This window comes from Lygodium microphyllum, chromosome 5 (assembly GCF_053477565.2).
Source record: "Lygodium microphyllum isolate KBCC chromosome 5, Lygodium_microphyllum_v1.1.10, whole genome shotgun sequence".
NCBI lineage: Eukaryota > Viridiplantae > Streptophyta > Polypodiopsida > Schizaeales > Lygodiaceae > Lygodium > Lygodium microphyllum.
In genome coordinates this window covers 48,622,763-48,645,082 of record NC_141139.1, presented here as the reverse complement: position 1 = coordinate 48,645,082, position 22,320 = coordinate 48,622,763, and the positions used below count along the sequence as shown (strand labels likewise).

The 22,320-nt window shown below is 43.5% G+C and overlaps 1 protein-coding gene across 7 annotated transcripts in view; it reads left to right on the top strand.

The window, feature by feature from the left end:
- The window catches only part of LOC148035796 (uncharacterized), a 167,564-nt gene that overhangs the window by 91,284 nt on the left and 53,960 nt on the right, over positions 1-22,320 (top strand). For all 7 annotated transcript variants that reach the window (XM_087677805.1, XM_087677809.1, XM_087677808.1 and 4 more), the window contains 2 exons: positions 16,558-17,220; positions 17,578-17,650. In XM_087677805.1, the coding sequence (XP_087533931.1) occupies positions 16,558-17,220; positions 17,578-17,650 (736 nt within the window). The remainder of the gene's footprint in view (positions 1-16,557; positions 17,221-17,577; positions 17,651-22,320) is intronic.

The following is a 22,320-nucleotide window of genomic DNA, read 5'->3' as shown; positions in this document are numbered from 1 at the left end:
AACATCATGCATTATCACTGCTAGAAGCAGATATATCTTCCATAGATATGAGTATTTATCATCAAACCAGGAGAATCAACACACAAACAGTTACCATGCAAAATTGGCATGATTTGTGTCCAGTAAAAGAATGTTTCTTAAAAAAAGTTCAACCAGTGTATTGAAGAGGATCCTAAATCCATTTGTGAGGTTTATTCAGCACTAGCATTACAAGTATAGTTTTGTGAAAATGATGGAACTGTGTTCTTTAGAGGTTGGCAGTTGAGTCATATAGGGCATAAATCATTCTCTGGAGCTTGTTTCACAAAACTCAAGCTTGTTTCACAATCAACCATATAGGGCATAAATCATCATGCTCACATGATTGTGATAATAAGAGGCAATTGTCATTGTAATGGCTTGAATATGATTTGCATACTTTAAATCTTGCTAAACTTTGTTGTTAAAGAGAAAAATGGAGATTAAGAGAGAGAGAGAATGTGTGTCGTAGCAACATCACTGGATGGAAGCATGTAATATGCTATGCTTTTGTGTTTGTTAAAAGTGTTATTTAAAAGGATACAACATGCTACATTTTTGAGTTTGTTAAAAGTATTTTCTAAAAGAATGGGCATGCAGTAGAATTTTTCAATATCAAACCATAATCTTTCAGATATTATGTGCCAAGAATCTTTGTTTCAGGAGCTTCCCTATGATATATGTTATCATAAGAAATTTTACATTTGTGGGTCATTGTGGATCTAGCTAGCACATCCATAAATTGTTCTAATGAGCACTCTCCATGGATGTTCTACTTTGTGACAAGTTATCATGCTTCTATCCCAGAGTAGCATACTCAATGTGTTAGCTAACAAGTGGTTAGCAATATTTGCAAGAGAGAGAGAGTAGGAAAAATGGAAAGTAACATATTGGGATATGCATATAATAGGAGTTAGCACCATTGTGGTCTTGACAACAAGCAAGACAACAACTAGAAGTGCCATGTCAAGAAAAAGAGTGCATGTGAAATAGAGACTACATTGTGCCACAGTTCCTTAAAACGAGGTAGAAAAGTGTAAGACTACTTTGGGATATTGACAGTCTCACACATGATTTCTTTTCTTCAGTGAAACAAATGCTTTGATTAAGTTGATTTGTAAGGGCGATGTTGCAAGGGAGCTCAACAGTACAGAAGTCGTGTCATAAACATTGGGAAAATAGGTAAAAATATGGAGCCATCGACATCACCAAGTGAAATACAGGGAGGCTGAGAAGACGATCCTTAGGGTCCAAATTGTGGTCTTTACAAAGAACCAAGAGTTTTGACTGTTGGGAAGGGTGTAAGCGCTCTGTATAATGTAGTATGCTTAACAATTAAATATAGTTGACTATTTCGGGAAAATGAAAAGATTAAACACTTGAGGCTGAACATCACAATTGTTCAGGAATAGATTAGAACCATAGACAGAAAAAGAGATCAAGATTAAAAGAACACATAAAGAATTGTATTTGTACTCAACCCAAGAGGTCTGACTGTAGTTACAACCAACCTGAGAGTGTATATTTTCCCCGACTACATTTGGGATATTTTAGGTGGAATTAAAATATTTCAATATTGTTTCTTATCAAAGGGATGATCCCAATCCGGAATAAGCCCTATATTTATGTTCACTATTGTGTATTTGGCTTTGCCATAGTTGTTATTGTTCTATTTTTAATTTATTTAATTAGGGAGAGAAGTATTTTTGTCTCTCACAATATCATGCAAAAGATGTACACATGCACACATGCATCGTATACACATATTTATTATGTGCCAAACTATTTTACAAATTGGAGAGTAGGAGAGAGGGAAAAAACCAGCCTTTCTTCATGGTTGTTGACTTATATATTGGCATGATTGACTTTTCAAACCCATAGTACTGGAAAAAGAGAAGCAAGAACGTTTAAAAATTTCAACTTTAGAAAAATTTTAGTTATAAAAAAGGCAAATACATATAATTTGACTCAAAAATCTCTCCAAAATTGAGTTAAAGGTTTTTGTATATGTTACCAAAAATGTTTTTCATGAAGAGTTGTCATAGGTAGGCTAAGAGAGCCGTGATAGTGTTGGGTAGTGTTTAAATTGGAAGCCCAAAATGGGCGTCACGGCCATTTTGTTGCACCAATACAAATTACTAGACTTGGTGATTTACATGGATATGCTTACAGACTATATGAGGTGCCAATATGTAGCCTGTCTAGGATGTAAGTAGTAATAGTTGGTCTCACTTACAGTGTACCTATGAGACCACATAAAGGCATTAAACTTATGATATCATTCTCTGGAGCTTGTTTCGAATCATGTAAGCTCTTATGCAACTTACACACCGATTGATCCTTGCCTTCCATAACAAATCCCTTAGACTATTGTATCTAAATATCCTCATGCAAAAAGCAATCTTCACATCCACCTAAGGGAACTCCATATTCTCTTTAGCAAGCAAAGCAAGGATTGTACGAAGAGTGGTCATCTTGACCATTGCTGAGAAGATCTCATCAAAGTCAATCCACTTCTCTTTCTTAAATCCTTTGGCCACCAAAATTGCCTTGTACTTAGGTAAATGTATTAGATGGAGATACCTTGTAGATCCACTTTACATAGCAATGCATATTTTAGGCTAAGGCAAAGGAACTAACTCTCATGTAGCATACTTTTTCAAAGAATCTGTCCTTGAGACTATATAGTCTTCTACCACTTATGATTTTCATCCCTAGTCATAGAATCAATATAACAAAGAAGTCTTGCCATAATCTATGACCATGGTATAGTCTAGAGATGGAGTGTATCTATCAAGTTGTTTAGAAACTCTCCTAGACCTACGTAAAGCTCGCTCAATAGAGGCCTCTGGCTATCCGACCTATCTATCCTATAAGACATGAGGTTGTTCACTATCCTCTCACCTCAACATTAGCAAGCTGTCCATAGCGAGCATCATGTGGAATAGGTCATACAATCTGCTCATGTGCTGGCTGCCCATTCTCTTAAAATACCACTTTTTGTAGATTTTAGCTATTTTGATAGGTTTCTTATTCATCATATCCTCATTAAGTATTACATCCTAGCTACATTTTATCCTTCGAGATTTAGGATCCCATGAGGAATAGCTAATTTCATCCATCTTTCCATAGCCAAGAAAATTGCATTTCTTGTTAGATATGTTCAATGCTACGCCCGCCCTCGTAAAGTGCCACCAATGATCCATGGGACTCTAAGTTGTAAGGATCCCATTGTGAGGAGAAGCCATGTGTGATCCTAGGACATTGGTTGAGTCTTGACTTGTATGTCACATGAGGTCTATGTAATTGGATGGTAGAAGTCCCTCAAAAGAGGGGCTGAAAATCAATTTACAGGTCTATTGTCCTGAAAAATAAGTGATAGAAGGGAGAAATTGAGAGATTTGATGAGAGAGAGAGAGAGAGACTGAAAAATAAGTGATAGAAGGGAGAAATTGAGAGATTTGATGTGAGAGAGAGAGAGAGAGAGAGAGAGAGAGAGAGAGAGAGAGAGAGAGAGAGAGAGAGAGAGAGAGAGAGAGAGAGATTTACGAAAGAGAGAGAGAGAGAGAGAGAGAGAGAGAGAGAGAGAGAGAGAGAATGGCGAGCGTGAAGATCGACGATGGTGTCCTGTCCTTGCGCCGTCAAAGGATGCCCTAAATCGCCTGCGCCGTTGTTTTCTGCCTGCGACCGTCATCCTGCACGCGGGCGCCTACTTGTGGAGGCTCAAAATTCGTCGTCGACGTCCGTGCGTGCCAGGTCTGCGTCGTCCCTCTTTTCTTTGCTGTCGTCGCGTCGTCTGCCGTGGCCATCAGGTCGCGACCTGGTCTCCCTCTGCGGTGTGACTCAGCCCTACTGCGCGGAGTCTTGCGTGACGTCTCCCCTCGGACGCTGCACAGTCGCCTGGATCTGTGCCCTCAGCTACTCGCCTGCGTTCACACGCCCTGTTGGTCAGGGGTTCACTTGCTCGCGTCCGGTCGAGCACAGGAGCCTCGTTGTAGTCCTATTGCTGCAGTCGGGTGGTCTCCTGATTTTGCAGGCCTGCGGGACCTGCAGAGCGAGCGAGAGAGAGAGACAGAGAGAGAGAGAGACGCCTGAACGAGTGTACGCCTGTTGGCCCGTGGTCCCCTGCTTTACGTCGGCGTGCAGAGCTAAGGCAGCCGAGAGCGAGAGAGAGAGGATCGCCTAGACCTGCGCGCCGCCTGGAGACCCATCTGATGACTGCCGCCTGACGACTTCTTCAGAGAGAAGACAACAGTATGGCTGGCCTGGATATGGATTTTCTAGACCGGACGGTGGCAGCCCTTGGCCCTGATTGCGATACAGAGGAGCCGGAGGATATGGTGTGTTGCACGGAGGAGATGCCTCCGGGTTCTGAACTGCCGCCTGCGGGCAAACGCTCCAAGCATACTTCTAACGAGCCAATGGGTCCTCAGGAACGTTCCTATGCGCAGGTTGCCTCTGATCCTGTGGATTCGCAGGAGATTGACTGGGAGCATTTGCTGGACTTTGCCAATACTCTGCTTGGCGATTATGTCCAGCATAATAATGAAACTTTTTCTGATGCGGGAACTGATGATGTGTTGGAAGCCACGGTGGACCCGAAATCAGTCTTGCGGTCCTTCTCGGTGTTTTATGACCGTGCCGTTATACTTTTCTTCACTAGCAGGATCCCAGTGCTTTCACATATTCGCCAGTGGATGCACCATTTATTGCAAGGGGAGTGTGTTGAGGAGATCTTCCTTGGACCTCGCGGCTTTTATGAGGTGCTGTTGAAATCGGAAACACATCGAGCTGAGCTCCTGTCCAAGTTGCCATTATTCTTTGATCGCCGCTTGGTCCATGTTGTACCATGGCGCCCTATGGGCGACTTCCAGCGTCTGCTTCAACGAGAATGCCCGGTGTGGGTGGAAGTGGAAAATTGTCCGGCAGTCTATTGGCCATTGTTGAAGGATGCGATGGCAGTTGTGGGAACAGTGCTGGTTCCCCCAAGCCTCAGGGCTATGAATCGAAACCATTTATGCATGTTATGGGACACGGCCAGGAAAAGGCCTGCGTGGCTTTGCCTCAATTGTTCCGGTATGTATCCTTTGCATTTTCGCTTGAAATGGGGCAACTTTGCAGGACACTGCTTTTCATGTGGTAAATTGGGGCATTTTATGGCCGAATGCCCTGAAAGGCAACCGTCTTCCGAGGATGCGCAGGTTGTGCTACCTAAGGATGACATGGTGCTTGATGCCCCGGCACAAGAGGCCCTTCAGCCACCTAATGTCGTGGATAAAGGCAAACAACAGGTCCTGGGTTTGGATTCCCGTAGCACTGATTGGATTGAGGCACGTCAAAAAAAAGGTAAAAAGTTGGATGCAGGCTGGCGGATCCTGGGCCTAATGCTTCACAGGATTCTGTGTGCACGTATATGCGCAGGAAAGAAATGTTCACTTCACAGCAGGCTGCGCGTACTATGGCCCCGTCTGCCCCCCGTAATCAGTCTACAAGGAAAGTCTATACAGACGGTCCCAAGGGCCCACCTGCTAAGCTGGCGTTTGATACAAAAGGTAATGTGATTACACCCTGGGATCGGCGTTATCCCCGCCCCACTCCCAAGGCAATGGATTTTCCTTCTACCTCTAAAGCAGGTCGCCAGAATTCGTTTGCAGTATTGGCTGATTTTCTGGATGAGGGTGTCCTGGATGCTCTCGCGGAAAAGGTGAAATCGAGGCAACAGGCGCCTCGTTCTTGACTTCCTTTTTTTGAAGATATATGAAGATAGCCACGTGGAATGTGCGAGGCATTTGCTCTCGCCATAAGCAACATGCCATGTGGACTGTCTTGCATGAGAACCAGTGGGATGTATTGTGTGCAGTTGAGCACAAAAGTCACGGTGAAGTAGGAAAAGTTGTGGATTGTCATGGATTCCGTCTGTTTTATGCACGGACACATGCTACGCACTATTCGGGCGTGCTGATGATTGTCCATGAGAAATACCAGCCTGTTCTTGTTAAAAATGATATACAGGGCCGCTTTTTGGTAATCGAAGTCTTATTTGAAGGAGAGATTTTATGGTTGCTGGGCCTCTATGCTCCGAATGATCCCGCATCCCGACGGGATCTTTGGTTGACTTTGCAGGGCTCCATGTCACTTGGCCGAAGGGGGTTTTTGATGGGAGATTTCAATATGTGTGTTGACTCTTCTCAGTCCACTTCAGGGCATTCGGTAATGGATACGCCGGAAAGCCGGGTGTGGAATTCCTTTGCTTTGCGCGTACTTAAGCAAGATCTTTGGTCTTGGCTTCACCCTTCTTTTTCAGGGTTTACTTTTCATTCCGCACAATATGCAACTACTTGGTCGCGGTTGGACCGAATGTATATCATGCAGGGGGATGATTTTCTTCCCGAGATGCTGGAAATGAAGGTCTTGCAGCAATATGTGTTGTCGGACCATTTCCCCCTCCAGCTTGAGATGCGGGCACAACCTATTGCACCTTTTATGCAGTTGCTGGATAGGCTCCCTTTACGTTTCAACTCCTGTTATTTGAAGCATCCAATTTTTCAGGGCTATATGCAGCAATTGATTGAGAGGTTCTTACTGGACTTCGCCTTTGAGGGCTTGGCTTCATTTGCACGGCTGCTCTCTAATGTGCAGCGGGTTGCTCGGCAGTAAGGGAGTCATCATGCCTCTCTTTGTCGGTGACGTCGACATGCAGCAGAGGACTTATTGGCTTTGGTCCGTTCCTTGCTCGTGGATTCCCCAGATGATGATTTTCTGCTGTCACTGGAGAGGCGTTTGGCCCATCTTATTCAAGTGTTTCAGTTGAAATCTTATCAGCAGGCCAAGCTGCATAACTTGACTGACACATTGCAAGATAGTGCCTGCCAGTCTCATAAGTTCTTTCGCGCCTTGCATGCTTCTTCGGCTCGTGAAAATATGACTAGACTCCAAGATTCAGAAGGTCGCATGGTCACTGATCCGCAGACCATTGTCAATATGTGTAGAAATTATTTTATGGAACTTCTTGGTTCTTCTCCCTCGCCTTCTAGCCAGGTTACGCATGCCCGCTCGGTCTTCTATCATCTGGTTTGCCAGCAGGTTCCACTTGATATGCAAGCCACTTTGGAGGAGGATATTTGCGAGGAGGAGGTTATGGATGTTTTGTTGCACCTGCCTAAGGATAAAAGTCCTGGTTGGGATGGTCTCACTAATGAATTCTTTGAGAACTTGGCCACGCAGTTGGTGAAGCCATTGGCGGTCATGTTTCAGCAGGTTTGGGAAACAGGGGTCATGCCTTCCTCATGGAAAGAAGGCCTTATCAAACTGATTCCAAAGGTCCCTTCGCCGTCAATGCTGCAACACTGGAGACCAATTTCTTTGATGGGCTCGATGTATAAAATCTTCTCCAAAGTGCTGGCGAATCGGCTTCACAAGCACCTTCCAGCTATTGTGCATCCTCTCCAATATGGTTTCATTAAGGGCCGCAACATTCTGCATAATATCTTAAATGTGCAAATGGCTATTGACTATGCGCGGCACTCCAGTCAGGAAGTGGTATTGATTCAATTGGACTTGGAAAAGGCGTTTGACTATGTGGACTGGTCTTTCATTGCAGATCTCATGTCTGCTATGGGCTTTGGTACTCGGATGTCCCGAGTGATCTACACCATTAGTGCTGCGGCTTCTTCAAGAGTTATGCTCAATGGTGGGGTTACAGAGCCATTTGTCCTTGCACGCTCGGTCAGCAGGGTTGCCCTTTGAGTCCTCTTTTCTTTGCCCTGGCGACTCACCCTGTCCTTTGAATGTTATCCTCAATGGTGGCTTTTGCTCAGCTGGCAGGATTGTCTCTTCCTTTGGGGCAGCACTTCATTAGCCAATCTTTGGCTGATGACACCTTTATGATTTTGCGGGCGGACAAGGACAACATTCGAACGGCATTAGATGTTTGGACGCTCTTTGGTCAGGCCTCTGGTCTTCGCATCAATGCCTTTAAGTCAGCCATTCTCAGTTGTACGGAGCCTGATTTACAGTCATTAGGCTGGCAGGGCCAGGTGGTTTCCCGTGGCTCCATTGTCAGGCATCTTGGATACCCATTGGGGGTGGATGTACGGCCAAAGGACCTACTGGAGTGGATTTCACAAAAACTGGCGGCGAAGTTTATTTATTGGAAGTCGCAAGCGTGGCCATTCCATGTCTGTCTCAAAGTGGCTCAGACAATTATGCTACCAATGCTAACGTATTTCCTGCCATTGCTGCCGTGGACGCCTACTACTTTGAAGGCTCTTACTCATCCCATTCGTTTCATGCTATGGAAGAAGGATTCACTGCAGGCAGGCATTTCGTGGATTTCATGGTCACATACATGTACCCCTAAATGCATGGGTGGTGGAGCTATTTTGGATGCAGAAACTCATATGCTGGCTCTTCGTTGGTCTCTTTTTCGTGCCATGTGTGTGGATCATCACCCGTGGACCATCATAGCCCGTTATTTTCTTGAGGACAGCGGGCTACGCCATGGTAACACACGACTTCGGGCCTCCTGGTGGCATGTCCTTAATGCTGACTCTTGATTTTCCAGTCCCTCTTCCTCTTTGTTACTGCACTTGGTCGGCTCTTGGAAAGTGGTGCTCCAAAAGGCCCGCTGGCATCCAGTGGGGGACCGCTTGCAGACTAACTCCTTTCAGCTAGAATTGTTGGCAGTATCGAGATTACTTTCATGGGAAGACAAACATCAACTCAGATCGAGATTTAACCGCATGGCCCGTTTAGGTGTGACTTCGATTGCGGATGCTAGCCTTGCCACTCGCAATGTCCTCGCATTGTTTCGGACTGCTAGGAGACTTTTTAGGATCCCGCGCGGATACCGTGGTTTATGGGGAAAGCTTTTGTCGGAGCTTCAGGGTAGGCAACTCTTTCCTGCCCTCGTCCTTGGTAGGACTGGGACCTTGCAAGCCGGTTGAGTCTGGAAAAGGCCTCTACTAATCAGGTGTATCATCTTCTCATTCAAGATCACCAATGGCTGGGTGTGAAAGCTAATACTGTTTGGGGACTGCGGAAATCGCTGTCATGGTGGCAGGCAACGCTGATGGAGGGCTGGCTAAATAAGGCACCTTTCAAATGCAAGGTCTTTCTTTGGCAGGTAATGATTGGTGGTCTTCCTCTTGCCTCGGCCCTTTCCAAGCGTCGAATCTCCAATGGCAATTGTTTCTTCTGTACCACTACTGCGGAATCGGCCCGACATCGTTTTCTTTCTTGCCCGCTCGCCAAGAATATCTGGTCACTCTTGTCGCAAATCTGGCGCGCAGTGGTGGGGTCCTCACTAACTCCTTTCGATTGGGTTTTTGTGCACCCAACGTACCCCACACTGCCACAGTTACATATGAAGATCTTATTTCACTTTTTCAGATACTGGGGATGCTGGCACATTTGGACCACGCGCAATGCTTTTCTCTTTGATTCGGCCTCTTATGTACCGAGACATATTGCCAGGCTTAAAGGGCTCTTGCATTGGCAGCTAGATCTCATCCGGCACTCCGACTTGCTCCCTCGGGGGGATTTGCATCCTTGGCATATGGCAATTGCCTCTAGGTCGTTGCCATGATTGGTGTAACCTTTTTAGTGCATTAGTACGGGGATTTCCCACACGTTGGCCTAGGGCCCTCGTGTCTCTTGTAATCATGTAATCACGTAATCTTGTACCTTTTTTCCGTAATTAATACAATTACCTTTTACGAAAAAAGAGAGAGAGAGAGAGAGAGCATACTTGTCTGCGGTGACTTTTTATGCTCTTTTCATTATTTAACCTTATGTGAAAGAGAGTCTTTGCACAATGGTCTAGAGCCATCTTGTTTGAGAAGAAAGAAGAAGAGAAGAAAAAGCAAATGAAGTCCACATCTTGTGGACTCCATTCTCTTGAGGACCTGTACAAAGAACTTTTGGAGATACCCCATTAAGAACTTGAGAAGAGTCCTCGTAAAACTTGATTTTCAAACCAATAGCACAAATCTTGCTCAGTGAAAGAAGATGATACCCTAAACCGACACATAGAGTACCTCTGATGTGTAGGCACCACCTTGCCCATCTAGAATTAGCTACATATCACCTCTTCCTTTGATCAGGATTGAAGAGTTGTCACCTATGAGAATTTGTCCATGCATCGGATGCATATGGGCAATACCATCTAAAGAAGGTGTCATGTGGCAAGAAACGTCACTATCTACTATCCACTTACAAGATTGTGAGGCCAACATCATTGCATCAATGGGCCATCGGAGGAACATCCTCAATCACCTCCAAATGGAGAAAGGGGGCCAATAAAGGAGCAACCACTACTCCTAAGTATTTTGTAGTCTTCTCCTTCTTGGTGTCCTTCTTGCCCTTGTTTGGGAGATCCTTCTTCCAATGATTTGCCTTGCTACGGATGCAAAGTAGATTCCTTGGCTTTTATCTTACTTATCCTTGTTGGAAAGATTGACAGGGTAAAGCCTTTGACTTGGGAGCGTTCTAACCTTTGGGTTGTTTCTCTTGGTACAAGACCATCAAAACCAATTCCTCCTACTTAAGGGTCTCAGTCCGCCTTGAAGCAATCAAGGTGGAATAGAATGCATTGAATTGGGGTGCTAACTATGCAAGAAGAGTTATTACCATGTCCTTCGAGGTAATTACCTTCCATGTGCTCTAGATGTACATTTGCAATTGTTGAAGCTTATTGACATGCACTCGCATAGAAAAAGACTTGTTGGGACTCAAAGTCCACATCTAAACCTCTAGAGACACTTCCGTTGGAGTGCAAGAGAGAGAGAAAAGAGCGGATGCTGGCATTGAGTTTATCCCAATGTGCTTGTACCTTTAGCAACTTAGCTTTATCATCTGTAGAAAGCTTGGAGGCATCACAGGCTATAGGATGGTCTATAGCCTCCATCACAAGCTCCACCGAATCGTATGACTCTAGGATGGCAAGCATCATTACTCACTAGATATAGTAATTCTTCCCATCAAGCTTTTGATTTGAAAGAAGAGCCGGTAACACAAGGACCCTATGGTCCATAATAGCGTGAAACTCCACGTTGATCTTGGAAGACATTGTCATGTGAATTATCTACACAAAAACAAGGGCAGCCCCCTTTGACTCCACACACGGTGCCTGCTAGGGCTTCCTTTGCTAGTCCCCAATGAGTTTCAACCGCTTGACGTAATGAAAACTCAAAATCTTCTCCAAAAGGCTGTAAACACAGCCTTTTCTCCTTGATCGACAGTCTGAAGAAATGTCATGTTCAGGTCTGCCCACAATCAAAATCAGCCCTTCCACCTTGCTCTGATACCATGCTAGAGTGCAGCGAATGTGGAAGTGTATGGACAAGACTGAAAGAGAATGAGCGTGAGAGAAAAGGGAGAGAGAAAAGAGGCGGTAGAACACAGAAATCTGCAGTCAGTGAATCTGAAATGAAGAGGGCAGATATGCGATTGGGCTGTCGAAGTATCTACTCGAGCTGGTCTCTCTCAATACCAAAAACAACAAGGGAGTGTGGGCTGGCAGACTGTTGAATATAAGTAGCAGTAGAATAGTCATCCAAATGCCCGGGTTGACGAGCTAAATCTGGCCGACTAGCTGCCAAAATTGGCCGACTAGCCAAACTAGTTGAATGCACGTAAAATAATGCCAAAAATTTAGCGATCTGATTTGTTGTGTCATGCGGCATTGCTGCCTGCCTGTGAATTATTTGCTGACCTGCCCGGGAAAAGGTGCTTACTTGTGGTGACTGCTAAAGATGCGCAAAAACTGATAGACAATGCGTAATTGTGCCCGAGAGAAGTAACTGTACAACTGTAGCATGACAATGCTAGTCCAAGGGATGACTACATCTCTAACAATAGCGGCCCTTCTAACCAACCTTTTCCACAAGGGCCCATGTGAAGGCTTCCTTTTGAATTTGTCAGCTAATACTATAATATCAATCAAGCTAGAGATCCCACGGTTCTTATGACTATTGGAGGTCACGGTTGGCCATGTGCTAGAATGAGAGACAATAGGGTTTGCTGGTAGAACATAGTGTACGGCAAACACTAAGAGAAGAAGAAACTCAGAGAAAACATAGAAGAAGAAGAAGAAGAAGAAGAAGAACTATGAATCATTGAATCATGCTAAGTGAATTAGGCTGATAGAGTGAAGCCGAGAAGCTCTCAAGATCATTGCACTGTCTTGCTTGGTTAGGCAAGAACATCTGTAGGGAATCTGCTTTGTTAAGGGAGTGAAAAACGAAATGATATATTAACGTCTACAAAAGGCCAAAATGACCTATGAGACCATGAGTTACAATCATGTGTATGATGCTACAACTGTCTGGGCAAAATATGTAGCACAAAGCAATGTCCTTTTGACGGAAAAGGTTAAGCATGGTAATTGATCATTTTATTTGAAATCAATAGAAACTAAGGCGTCGTTGGATTTTGGGCAATGACAGATTCGAACCACGTAAATGAGCCACTTTATTGAGTGGGCTGATTGCCTTCATTATTTGAGCTAATTGAATAGAGGTTTTTATTTTGTTCAACGGTAGTTAGGATGTAAGGATAGATGGAGTGAAACACAATCCTCTAAGGACAATTGTTGAGGGAGCGAAACACAGTCCTTTGGTGCCATTGGAGTTGAAGAAGAGGATCACTGGCTAATGACACATACTCTGGAGGAAATTGACTCGAGATGGAGCAAGAACTGCAAAATGCAGCCTCCTCTGATAGCAGCTACTTGCTAGAGCCAAAGCCGATGTCGGGAAGACATATGGACAATAAAACACAGCCAAATGTTTGATGGCTAATGAGGGTGAAGATCGTTAGATAGGGAATGGGCCACTAGATTGCCAAACTCAGCTAGATGATGTCACTAGGAGTATGCCTGTGGCCTCATGGAAAGATGATCCAAATGCAAGGCAGATAGTGATGCTAGGTATGGAGGGTTCTCACTTGATGAGGAGAAGCTTCGTGGACTAAAAACACAGCCCTAATGAAGACTCAAAATGATGATCATGAAGGTTTCCAAGTGGAGATGGAAGATGGAAGTGTCCATGAATTGTAGTGTCCTTGTGGGGTGTGAACGACAGTGGAGAGGATGAAAGAATGTGGAAGAGAGTGACAGCATGTCGGAAGGAATGAATGCAGGATGAATAATGGGTGAAGTCAGAGCTGTATTTATAGGCATAGACTGTCTTGAGTGGCGCCCATTAAATCCCGCCTCTCTCGGGAGCTACCTAGAAAGCCTTTTGGGGCTGTAAATGGAAAACAAAAGTAGGAATAGAGGAGGGAGAATGTACTAAATGACTTGGTTTCTCAGCACCCCAAAAAGGAGAGAAAAAGAGGAGTGGAGAGAGAAGATCAACATGGGGATCCTAGTGTTCCACTTGTAAGGTAACATGTAGTGAAGAATAGTAGATAGGATGAGGTGATGGAACTTGAAACTCAATCTTAGGAGAGAAGCCACAAGGTCCGTTACTCCATGCTAGAAGGTATACGCAAGCCTAGCTACCAAGCCATGGCTGAAACATCCAAAGCCTTGAATAAGGAAGAACCTGTAGAACTTCAGTGTCAATGGTGAAAAGAGGGTGAGGAAATAGATGAAAAAATGGGTGATGTGGCATAGAGATTTTAACCACCCCAAGAAGGCGAAGGGTTGTTGCCAAGGTGTGTGAAGAATTGTGGGATGAGAGAGGATCCTCTCTAAAGTTGAAGGAATGGGATCCCCCTCTAAAGATGAAAGATGAGCCCCCCTGTGAATTCCCCGCTGAATTCCCCTTTGAGGGAGAGAGAGGGAATCAAGAAACTCATGGATCATGACCTTCGAAACATCTAAAGATGAAGAAAATGCCATAGGCGATGTGGAAGAAGGTATCTAGGGCTCGAATAGAACAGAGGCTAGGTAGCTCCTAGAGGTGGCCTCTTGAACCTAAGTAGTAGAGGGAGTGGAGGGAGGGGTATCACACAGAATCTCCTCGATGCCCACATTGGAGTTGGTGTTTGTGGAGCAAGACAAGGAGGGTGACGAAATAGTCCTATGGAGCCGGGGGTAGACAATAGTCGTTGTGTCTCAGTGGAGCAGATTGCGGAGCTGAAGGAGTCAAACAGCTATTGTCTCTTGGAGGAGTAGACCATGATTCCTCAACCTTCAGCCATCCTATTGCTACCCATGACTGCATCATCTCTCCACAACCTCATTAAGAGATAGGTGTTGTAGTGCGCTACATTGGCAATCCTTTGCTATTGGACCTGCCCGGCCATCCATGACAGTCCCTGCCACTCCACAACACCTCACACTACTGCATTTGGGCTGTCACTTATGATGTTCCTGTCAAACATAGGAGAGCAGTCTGTATGGTCACCTTCTTCCTCACTAGACAGCTGTTTTTTTGCCCTAGAGTCCATCATTGCTATTGCTATGCGAATGCCCCATATGCTCACATTTATAATAGTTACTTATTTTTTAAACTTAACAAATTTGAGAAAATAGAAAGAAAGAATACTTGAAGCAATTTGAGGGTTGAAGACCCAATACAGCGCGCCCCCTGCACCCACCCCCCCCACGTCTTGGACAAAACCACAAAACGAATTTATTTCTTCTCAACCTAAGTCCTCATGAAAAGAGTGAACATTTTCACATGCATGAACTCACTTTGCAATCAAAATAACCGATTTCTTTACAAGATGAGAGTAGAAAGAGAAAACATTTACCTGTCTCCATTGATTGGCGGCACATTGATATAGTTTCCTTTGGGTCTTGAGCTCAAAAAGGACGTGCTGTAATAAATTTTGTAAGACAATAGTGAGAGAAGAGGGAAATTTCAAGAATTTGATGATGGTGTAAAGAAATGCTCATCGATAGAATACAAACACAACCGTACAACAAACACAGATTGATTATGAAACATAGCTAGGGTTAGGGTTAATGCAAAGCCAATAAGCAGCCAATATGAAATTTGAATAATGAATGAATAGATACATTCCTCAATGCAGCAAACGCAATATGCAAGGTAAAAACTCCCATGTCTCTAGGACTGGGGCAGAGAGTACGAGAAGAAGAGTATTTCCTACTCTAATGGATCACGGGACTTGCTAGTAGCTCCCTATACTTCTTTAGCTTGAGTTCTACCTTTTCCACCACCCATTGTAATCTTTGTTTGGTGTTAGGAAGATACCCCATAGGGAATACAAGATATTCAAAATCTTGGCCATGCTTCATCATCTTGAACATGTATTATATGATCCATAACTTTTCATTGTTAAGGGCAAGTTGTAGCACTTCTGTCTTCTAATGCTAATGATTGAGCTTGAAACATGTGGGACGTCTCATAGATATATAGCAGTTGGTCAAAATTTTCTTTTGTTATCACCCTTGAACATTTGTGCAAAAAGGAGGACCCATAAGGGAAAGGTAGTCCATTGAGGGCTTCTTATTGCATCCTAAGATGAATCATTCTTAGTAATGTGTGTCAATGACGATAGAGAAAAGAAGTGAGGCTGATGGGCTATCGTGTCTCATTGATATCCTTAATTGGAAGCTATAAGTACTACCATTAATACATACATCAACAATCACATTAGTGAATAAGCCCTCCAGCAACCTACAAAAAGAAGCTTTGAAGCCCATAGCCTTTAGGGCGGTTGACACAAAGTTCCATGTCACTCGATAATAAACCTTTTCCATATCCATGTTGATAAGCAATAAATCACCAATGTTTCAAGGGGGTAAGTCCACAAAGGGAACTAGGTTAAGGATGACTTCATATATATGCTTGCTATGTACAAAGTCATATTGGTCCTTGTGTAAAATCCTCGGCAGTAGGAATTCGATTAAGAATAAGGTTTCTTGGATGATAAAGATCAAGGATGGAATGGACATGTGCTCGGTGCCCTATTTTATAGAAGTTTTTGAGCCATCTGTCTTAGCAAAGTTCTAGAATCTCATCTTTTTGAGTTAATTTTCTATATTTGCGTTCTGGGGCTACATGGGAGCTGAAGAAATTACCCAAGTGTTATGAGATTGATTTAGGCTAAATTTTTGGTAGCTTAACACCTCCAAGTATTGGTGCAAGAGAGCAGCAAGCATTTGCTGGCATTGTTTGGATGTGCAAATAGGATACCTTGCAACTCAATCTGTTTGGGCGTTTCATCCTTTGTGACTCTTCCAAAGAGGAGTAGCAGTCAAGTGTTTGAGTGGCCAAGAAACCAGCCTCAAATGCACCACGTGAATGTAGGGTGTCGTCCAACCAATACTTCAGGTCAATGATCTTGATACACATAGTCTACTTTGAGCTGTTACCCAAATAAAGTTTTCTCCTATCATCAAGGACTTACAGTTTGGTGCAGATACACTTGTCTAATCTGCACTTGGTTTTCAATTTGAGTGCATCAAAATAGTTTGATAAACAAATTTATTGTATGGCATCATATTGTTGGCTGGCTGATTATGTCATATTAAAGATAATGTTCCAAATTACTTGTTTCCTGATATTGCACCGTATTTGTGTGCTGTTTAATCCAGTGTGCTTCTTGGTATTTGATAAACAGGTCATTTACGAGGATCTTCCATCAAATTTGTGTGCATTTCGTGATAGAGTTGAGAGCCTTGCAAGGAGCTTAGAATCAGGCATGAATCCAGAAGAAAATGGCCTTAAAGGTGAGGTTAAGGACACAGCAAGTCTGGAGGGAAGCCTAATTGCTCTAGAATGTTTAGTTGATACATCATCAGGGGAAAACAAATCAGATTCGATTATTGATGAGGAAACTCATGAGCTTCTCAAGAAGAAAAGGAGAGGCAGACAGGCACCTATAAGAGAAGAGTTTGGAGGACCAGAACTTGTGTTAAAGAGTTCAGTGGGTTTCCATGGGAAGGAACGAGTTGTGCCAACAAGAAGATTTCCAATCATTGGGAAGAACTACTCTGAGCTCTCAAAGAAGAAAAGGAGGAGCAGACATCCACCCATAAAAGGATTAATGGATAACTTTGGAGTGTTGGAATGTGAGATCAAGAACTTTATAGCTTCCAATGGGAAGGAAGGATTCATGCCAACAAGAAGTTTTTTGCGGGAATGTGGGCGTATTGATCTTGAAAAGGCTATAACAGCTATGGGTGGATTTCAAACTGTTGCTGCGAGGATGAAACTTTCACTAGTATATAAATCACGGAAGCCTGATGGGTACTGGGACAAATTTCAGAATTTACGACATGAGGTGCCTGCTTTTATTTTGATTGAAACTCATCATTATCATTTTGCAATTTGTTGTATGTTGAATAGACTCTCACAGAAGTGAAGTTTTCTGGAAAGCCTTCATGTGATTTATTGCATTTCAAAGGCATCCTTGTTTTGATTATTAAGTATGCATCGTAGATGAAGTTTTAAGTTAACACTAGTTGTGTCTGATTGGCAATTCATACACAGTATTTTTACGTGTCTGTGGAAACTAATAATTGTTTGGGTAGTTTGGGAAGTTGTGCATATGAGATTCGGATTTGTGTAAGTTAACCTTATGATAGGATACTTCTTCAAATTTTGGTTATAAGAAAGATCTCTGTCAATGTTCTTTCAGGTAATTTCTTTCCAGAAGAAGATTGGAATTGATATGACATTTATGCCAAGTAGAGGGTTGATGGAAAAAGCAGGTAATTCCTTGTCTTCACTGTTAACCATGGGATGCAGGACATTGGGATACTCGTGGTTTGCTTTGAGGATTGCTGATGTGAGGCCAAGTCAAATAAAGTTGGTGACTTGTTTACAAAAATTGTAGTTTGAAATGACAACATAACACTTCAGATTCCAGAATCATAGAGTAGGGTGTAAGGACTAGGAGTTTCTGTTTGCTGCTACACATTGTTGTGAGTCTTTTCCTTTTCCTTTTTTGGTTTTAGTTTTCTGAATCAGTAGGACAGCTACACATTGTTGTGATTAATGGCAGCTGACATGAGGATGAGAGTGGCCATTTATTGCTCCTATATGACATGCGATTAGCTTTAAATTAGCACATGTTTTAAATAAGAAGCTATCAATAACTTACCCTGTCCGATTGTTCAAAAAGGCTCAATGGGTGATCCCAAATGGAGTGCTTTGGGAAATACTTCTGAGCTGGGGTTAAATTCTAACTTACAGATGTGACAACTGCTGTAAAATCAACTTAGCAGTGACCAGTCTGGACTTTGAGCAGTACTGTCATATACCTTTTGCCCCCAAGTTGGATGCTATCTATGAATTAGTGCTTAATCTAACATAGACATATTTGCCCCAAATAATACCCTTTTATACTATTATATTTCCTGAGAGTGGAGTCTGATCAGTTTTGTAACATATCTTTTGCCCTAGAGCTGAATGCTAGCTACGAAATAGTGCTTAACCTGATGTCGACACATTTTGCCCCAAAGAATACTGGTACGGTGTTGTTAGACTTGGTAGTTTTTGCTATCTCAGCTTACTTCTGACTCGAATAAGGGAAATGTGTCTCTTGTAAGTGAAAGTTACTTGAAAAACTTGGGTCTTTGTGAGTGTTCACACAACCTGTGCACAGCCTGTGCTCTCCTGCAGATGCCAATCCCTGCACAGGCAGTGTGCTTGTGTGAGCATGCTCCTGCCTTGGACGTGGTCTACATGGAGACACAGCCCTCCAGGCTGCTGCGCCATCTTCCAGCCTTCAGAAAGCGTTCGCTGCCCTGTCAAAGTCTGTGCACCTGCTGCATCAGGGAGATGGACTGCCTGCATTCCGCCCCTCCTGTGCATAAACTGTCCGCACTGTAGACAGGTGTGTATTGAGCACACAACCAGTCTGCTCTACCCTGCCACCTGATACAATTGTGCTACCCGTGCTGTGAGTGGACCTACAGAAGATGTCTGCTTCTGTTCCTTCATGGCAGACCTGAATTCAATTGATACGGACCGGGATGTTGCAGGCTTGGCTGCAGATATGGATGTGGAAGAACATGCTGTGGAACAAGACATGGTGCCCTGCACTGATGAGATGGCCTTGCTCCCTTCAGATGCTCAGGTGGCTTCTACACTTCAGAGGATTTGCCAGAACCAAATTGGGAATAGTTACTTGAGTTTAAAAACTCTCTCTGGGAGGAGTATGTTGAGCACAATTGTTTAACGATTCCTGCCTGAACGGAGGAACAGATATTGGATGCACAGGTCAATACCTGGGAGGTTCTTCGTTCCTTTTTTGCTTTTCATGTGCGAGTGACATTCTCTTTTTCACCGGCTGGATTTCCCTGCTGACCCGGATCCGTCAGTGGTGGCTGATGTCTCTTCTTCAGACTGATTGTGTCGAGGAGATATTTGCTAATCCGTGTGGTTTCTATGATGTTGTGCTCCTTTCTACCTTGGTACGAGATTCTCTTCTCAATCAGCAACCCCTTTTCTTTGAAAAATAGTTGGTGTATATTGTCCCCTGGCATCCAATGGCACATTTCCAATACTTGCTTAAGTGGGCATGTCTAGTATGGGTGGAAGTGGAGAGTTGCCTGGTTGTTTACTGGGCCTTGCTCAAGGATGCAATGGCTGGAGTGGGTCATGTGTTGGTGCCCCCAAGCCTGAAGGTAGCAAATTGCAATTGACTGTGTATGCTATGGGATACACTAGAAAGAGACCCGACTGGTTGTGCCTTCATTGCAGTGATATGTGGCCTCTTTGGTTTTGGCTCAAGTGAAGTACTTTTGCTGGTCATTGTTTTTCTTGTGGTCAATTGGGTCACTTCATGGCCAAATGTCTAGATAGACAGAGTACCTTGGTGGACTAGCCCATACACAAGGAGCACACCACATTAAGGGCCCCCATATTACTTGGTGTTGACCTTGATGGGTCTCCACCAGGAAAAAGAGGTTTCTATCTAGGCCAAAGAGCTCTCACATCTCTTGGTTTTGATATAATGTTCACTTGAATGTAGCATGGGGAACCACCAAGTGAGGGAGGCTTCTACCTAGACTAAAGAGCTCCCACATCACTTGCTTTTGACGTCACTTGAACACAATATGGGTCACCACCAAGTGAGGGTGGCTTCTTCCTAGGGTCAAGGGCCCCCATATCACTTGTTATTGACCCTCATGGTCACTACACGGCAAGGGTGGCTTCTATCTAGGCCAAAGAGCTCCCACATCACTTGGTTTTGACATAATGTTCCCTTGAATGCAGCACGGGACACCAACAAGTGAGAGAGGCTTCTACCTAGACTAAAGAGCTCCTACATTACTTGGTTTTGATGTTGCGTCCACTTGAACATAGTATGGGTCACCACCAAGCAAGGGAGGCTTCTTCCTAGGATCAAGGGCCCCTGTATATCACTTAGTGTTGGCCCTCATGGGTCCACCATGCAAGGGAGGCTTCTATCTAGATCAAAGAGCTCCCGCATTACTTGGTTTTGACGTAGTGCTCACTTGAACATAGCATGGAACACCACCAAGCAAGGGAGGCCATTGCCACTAACTCTACATGGGATCTTATGGATCTACCACCTAGCAAGAATGCCATTGGTACTAAGTGGCTTTTCAAACTCAAACATAAAGCTGATGGTACAATTGATAGGTACAAGGCATGGTTGGTAGCAAAAGGCTATGCACAAAAGAAAGGCATAGATTATGAGAAAACTCTCCTACATCCCATATGAGTATGGTGAGATGTGTGATTGCAATGGCTGCACATTATGGCTAGAAAGTACATCGGTAACATTAAGATAGAATTCTTAAATGGGGATTTGCATGAGGATGCTTATCACTCACAACCTCCGGGGTTTGTGGTTAAAGGGAAAGAGCTCGTGCATGATACTCTAAAATTTATGCTTATTTGGCCAACAATGGGTTAAAAAATAGTCCAATTGCTCCCACTCTATACATTAAGAATGAAGGGAGAGACTTGCTGATTATCGTTCTTTATGTAGATGACATGTTGCTCGTTGGACCATTAGAGGGAAAATTTGCAGATTTTAAGGCTGAATTAAAACATGCATTTGCTACGTTAGATATGGGCTGTCCACTATTATTTGGGGATTCAATTCATTCAAAATTAGCATGGCATCATCATGTCACAGTCAAAGTATGTGGATAAGTTGTTACATAGGTTTAATATGCAAGATTGCAAACCCATGTGCACTCCTATGGAGCTAGCAGGCTTAAAGCCATTTATGCATGATGGTGAAGAGATGCATGATGGTGCAATTTATAGCTAGGCCATTGGCTGCCTTATTTATCTTTGCAACACAAGTCCTGACATTCAGTATGAAGTCTAACTCCTCATGCATGGCCTGCATCCAATGTACATCTTGTTGAGCTTCGTCCAAGGAAGTAGGCTCATCATCATCCAATAGTGAGCTCATAAATACATGCTCATTACAATCATATACTTGTGTTATATTAGCCAAATGCGTCCCCCATGCATCATGTGCTATATGCCTGGCAGCCCTTCTGGTGTACTAAGGTAATGGGGTACCCATTTTACTATCCTGGAGAGTTTGTACAAGCCATCTTGGGACTGTTTTTGCTGCATTTACAGCAGCCCTTTCATGTTGAATTGCATCTTCCATTGCATGTGGCAAACCATCATCAATATGCTGCTGTTCGGGAGCATGGTGCAACAACAACTTCTTGTATTAAGTCTGTCCTGCCATTTACAGCAGGCATGGACCCCAAAGAAAGTGGTAAAAGGCCTTTGAAAACATTGCCAATGTCATGTGTGGCTAGCATTTGAAATTGGTTATGAAAAAATGCTGCATTTTCAACAAATAGGACATCTCTATTGACAAATAGCTTCTTCATGTGTGTGGATCATGCATACGATAGCCTTCGCATTTCCAAACTGTAGCCATTGAAAATGCATTTTACAACCTTACCGTCAAGCTTTCCACAAAGCTCTTTTGGAAAATTTGCATAGACTATGGAACCAAACATGCGAAAGTAGTCAACTTTGGGTTTCTTGCCATGCCAAGCCTTGAATGGTGTGATTGTCTTCAAAGCCTTTGTAGGTGCTCAATTTAATTCACGATTGGCACACTGAAGTCCTTCCAACCAAAATTTATTAGGCAGCCCCTTGCTTTTCAACATAAAAGGAGTTATTTCCATGAGAGTGCGATTCTTTCTTTTAGCAACTCCATTTTGGTGAGGAGTCATTCTAACTCTGGCTTGATGCGTAATGCTATGATCCAATAAATATGTCTCAAATGCACAAGACATGTACTCCTCCCCTCTATCTGTGCCAAGTGTCTGCACTTTTAAATCAATTTCAGCCTCAAGCTTTGCCCAAGATGTTTAAAATGCATGAATACATTAGATTTAACTTTCAGCCCATACATCCATGTATA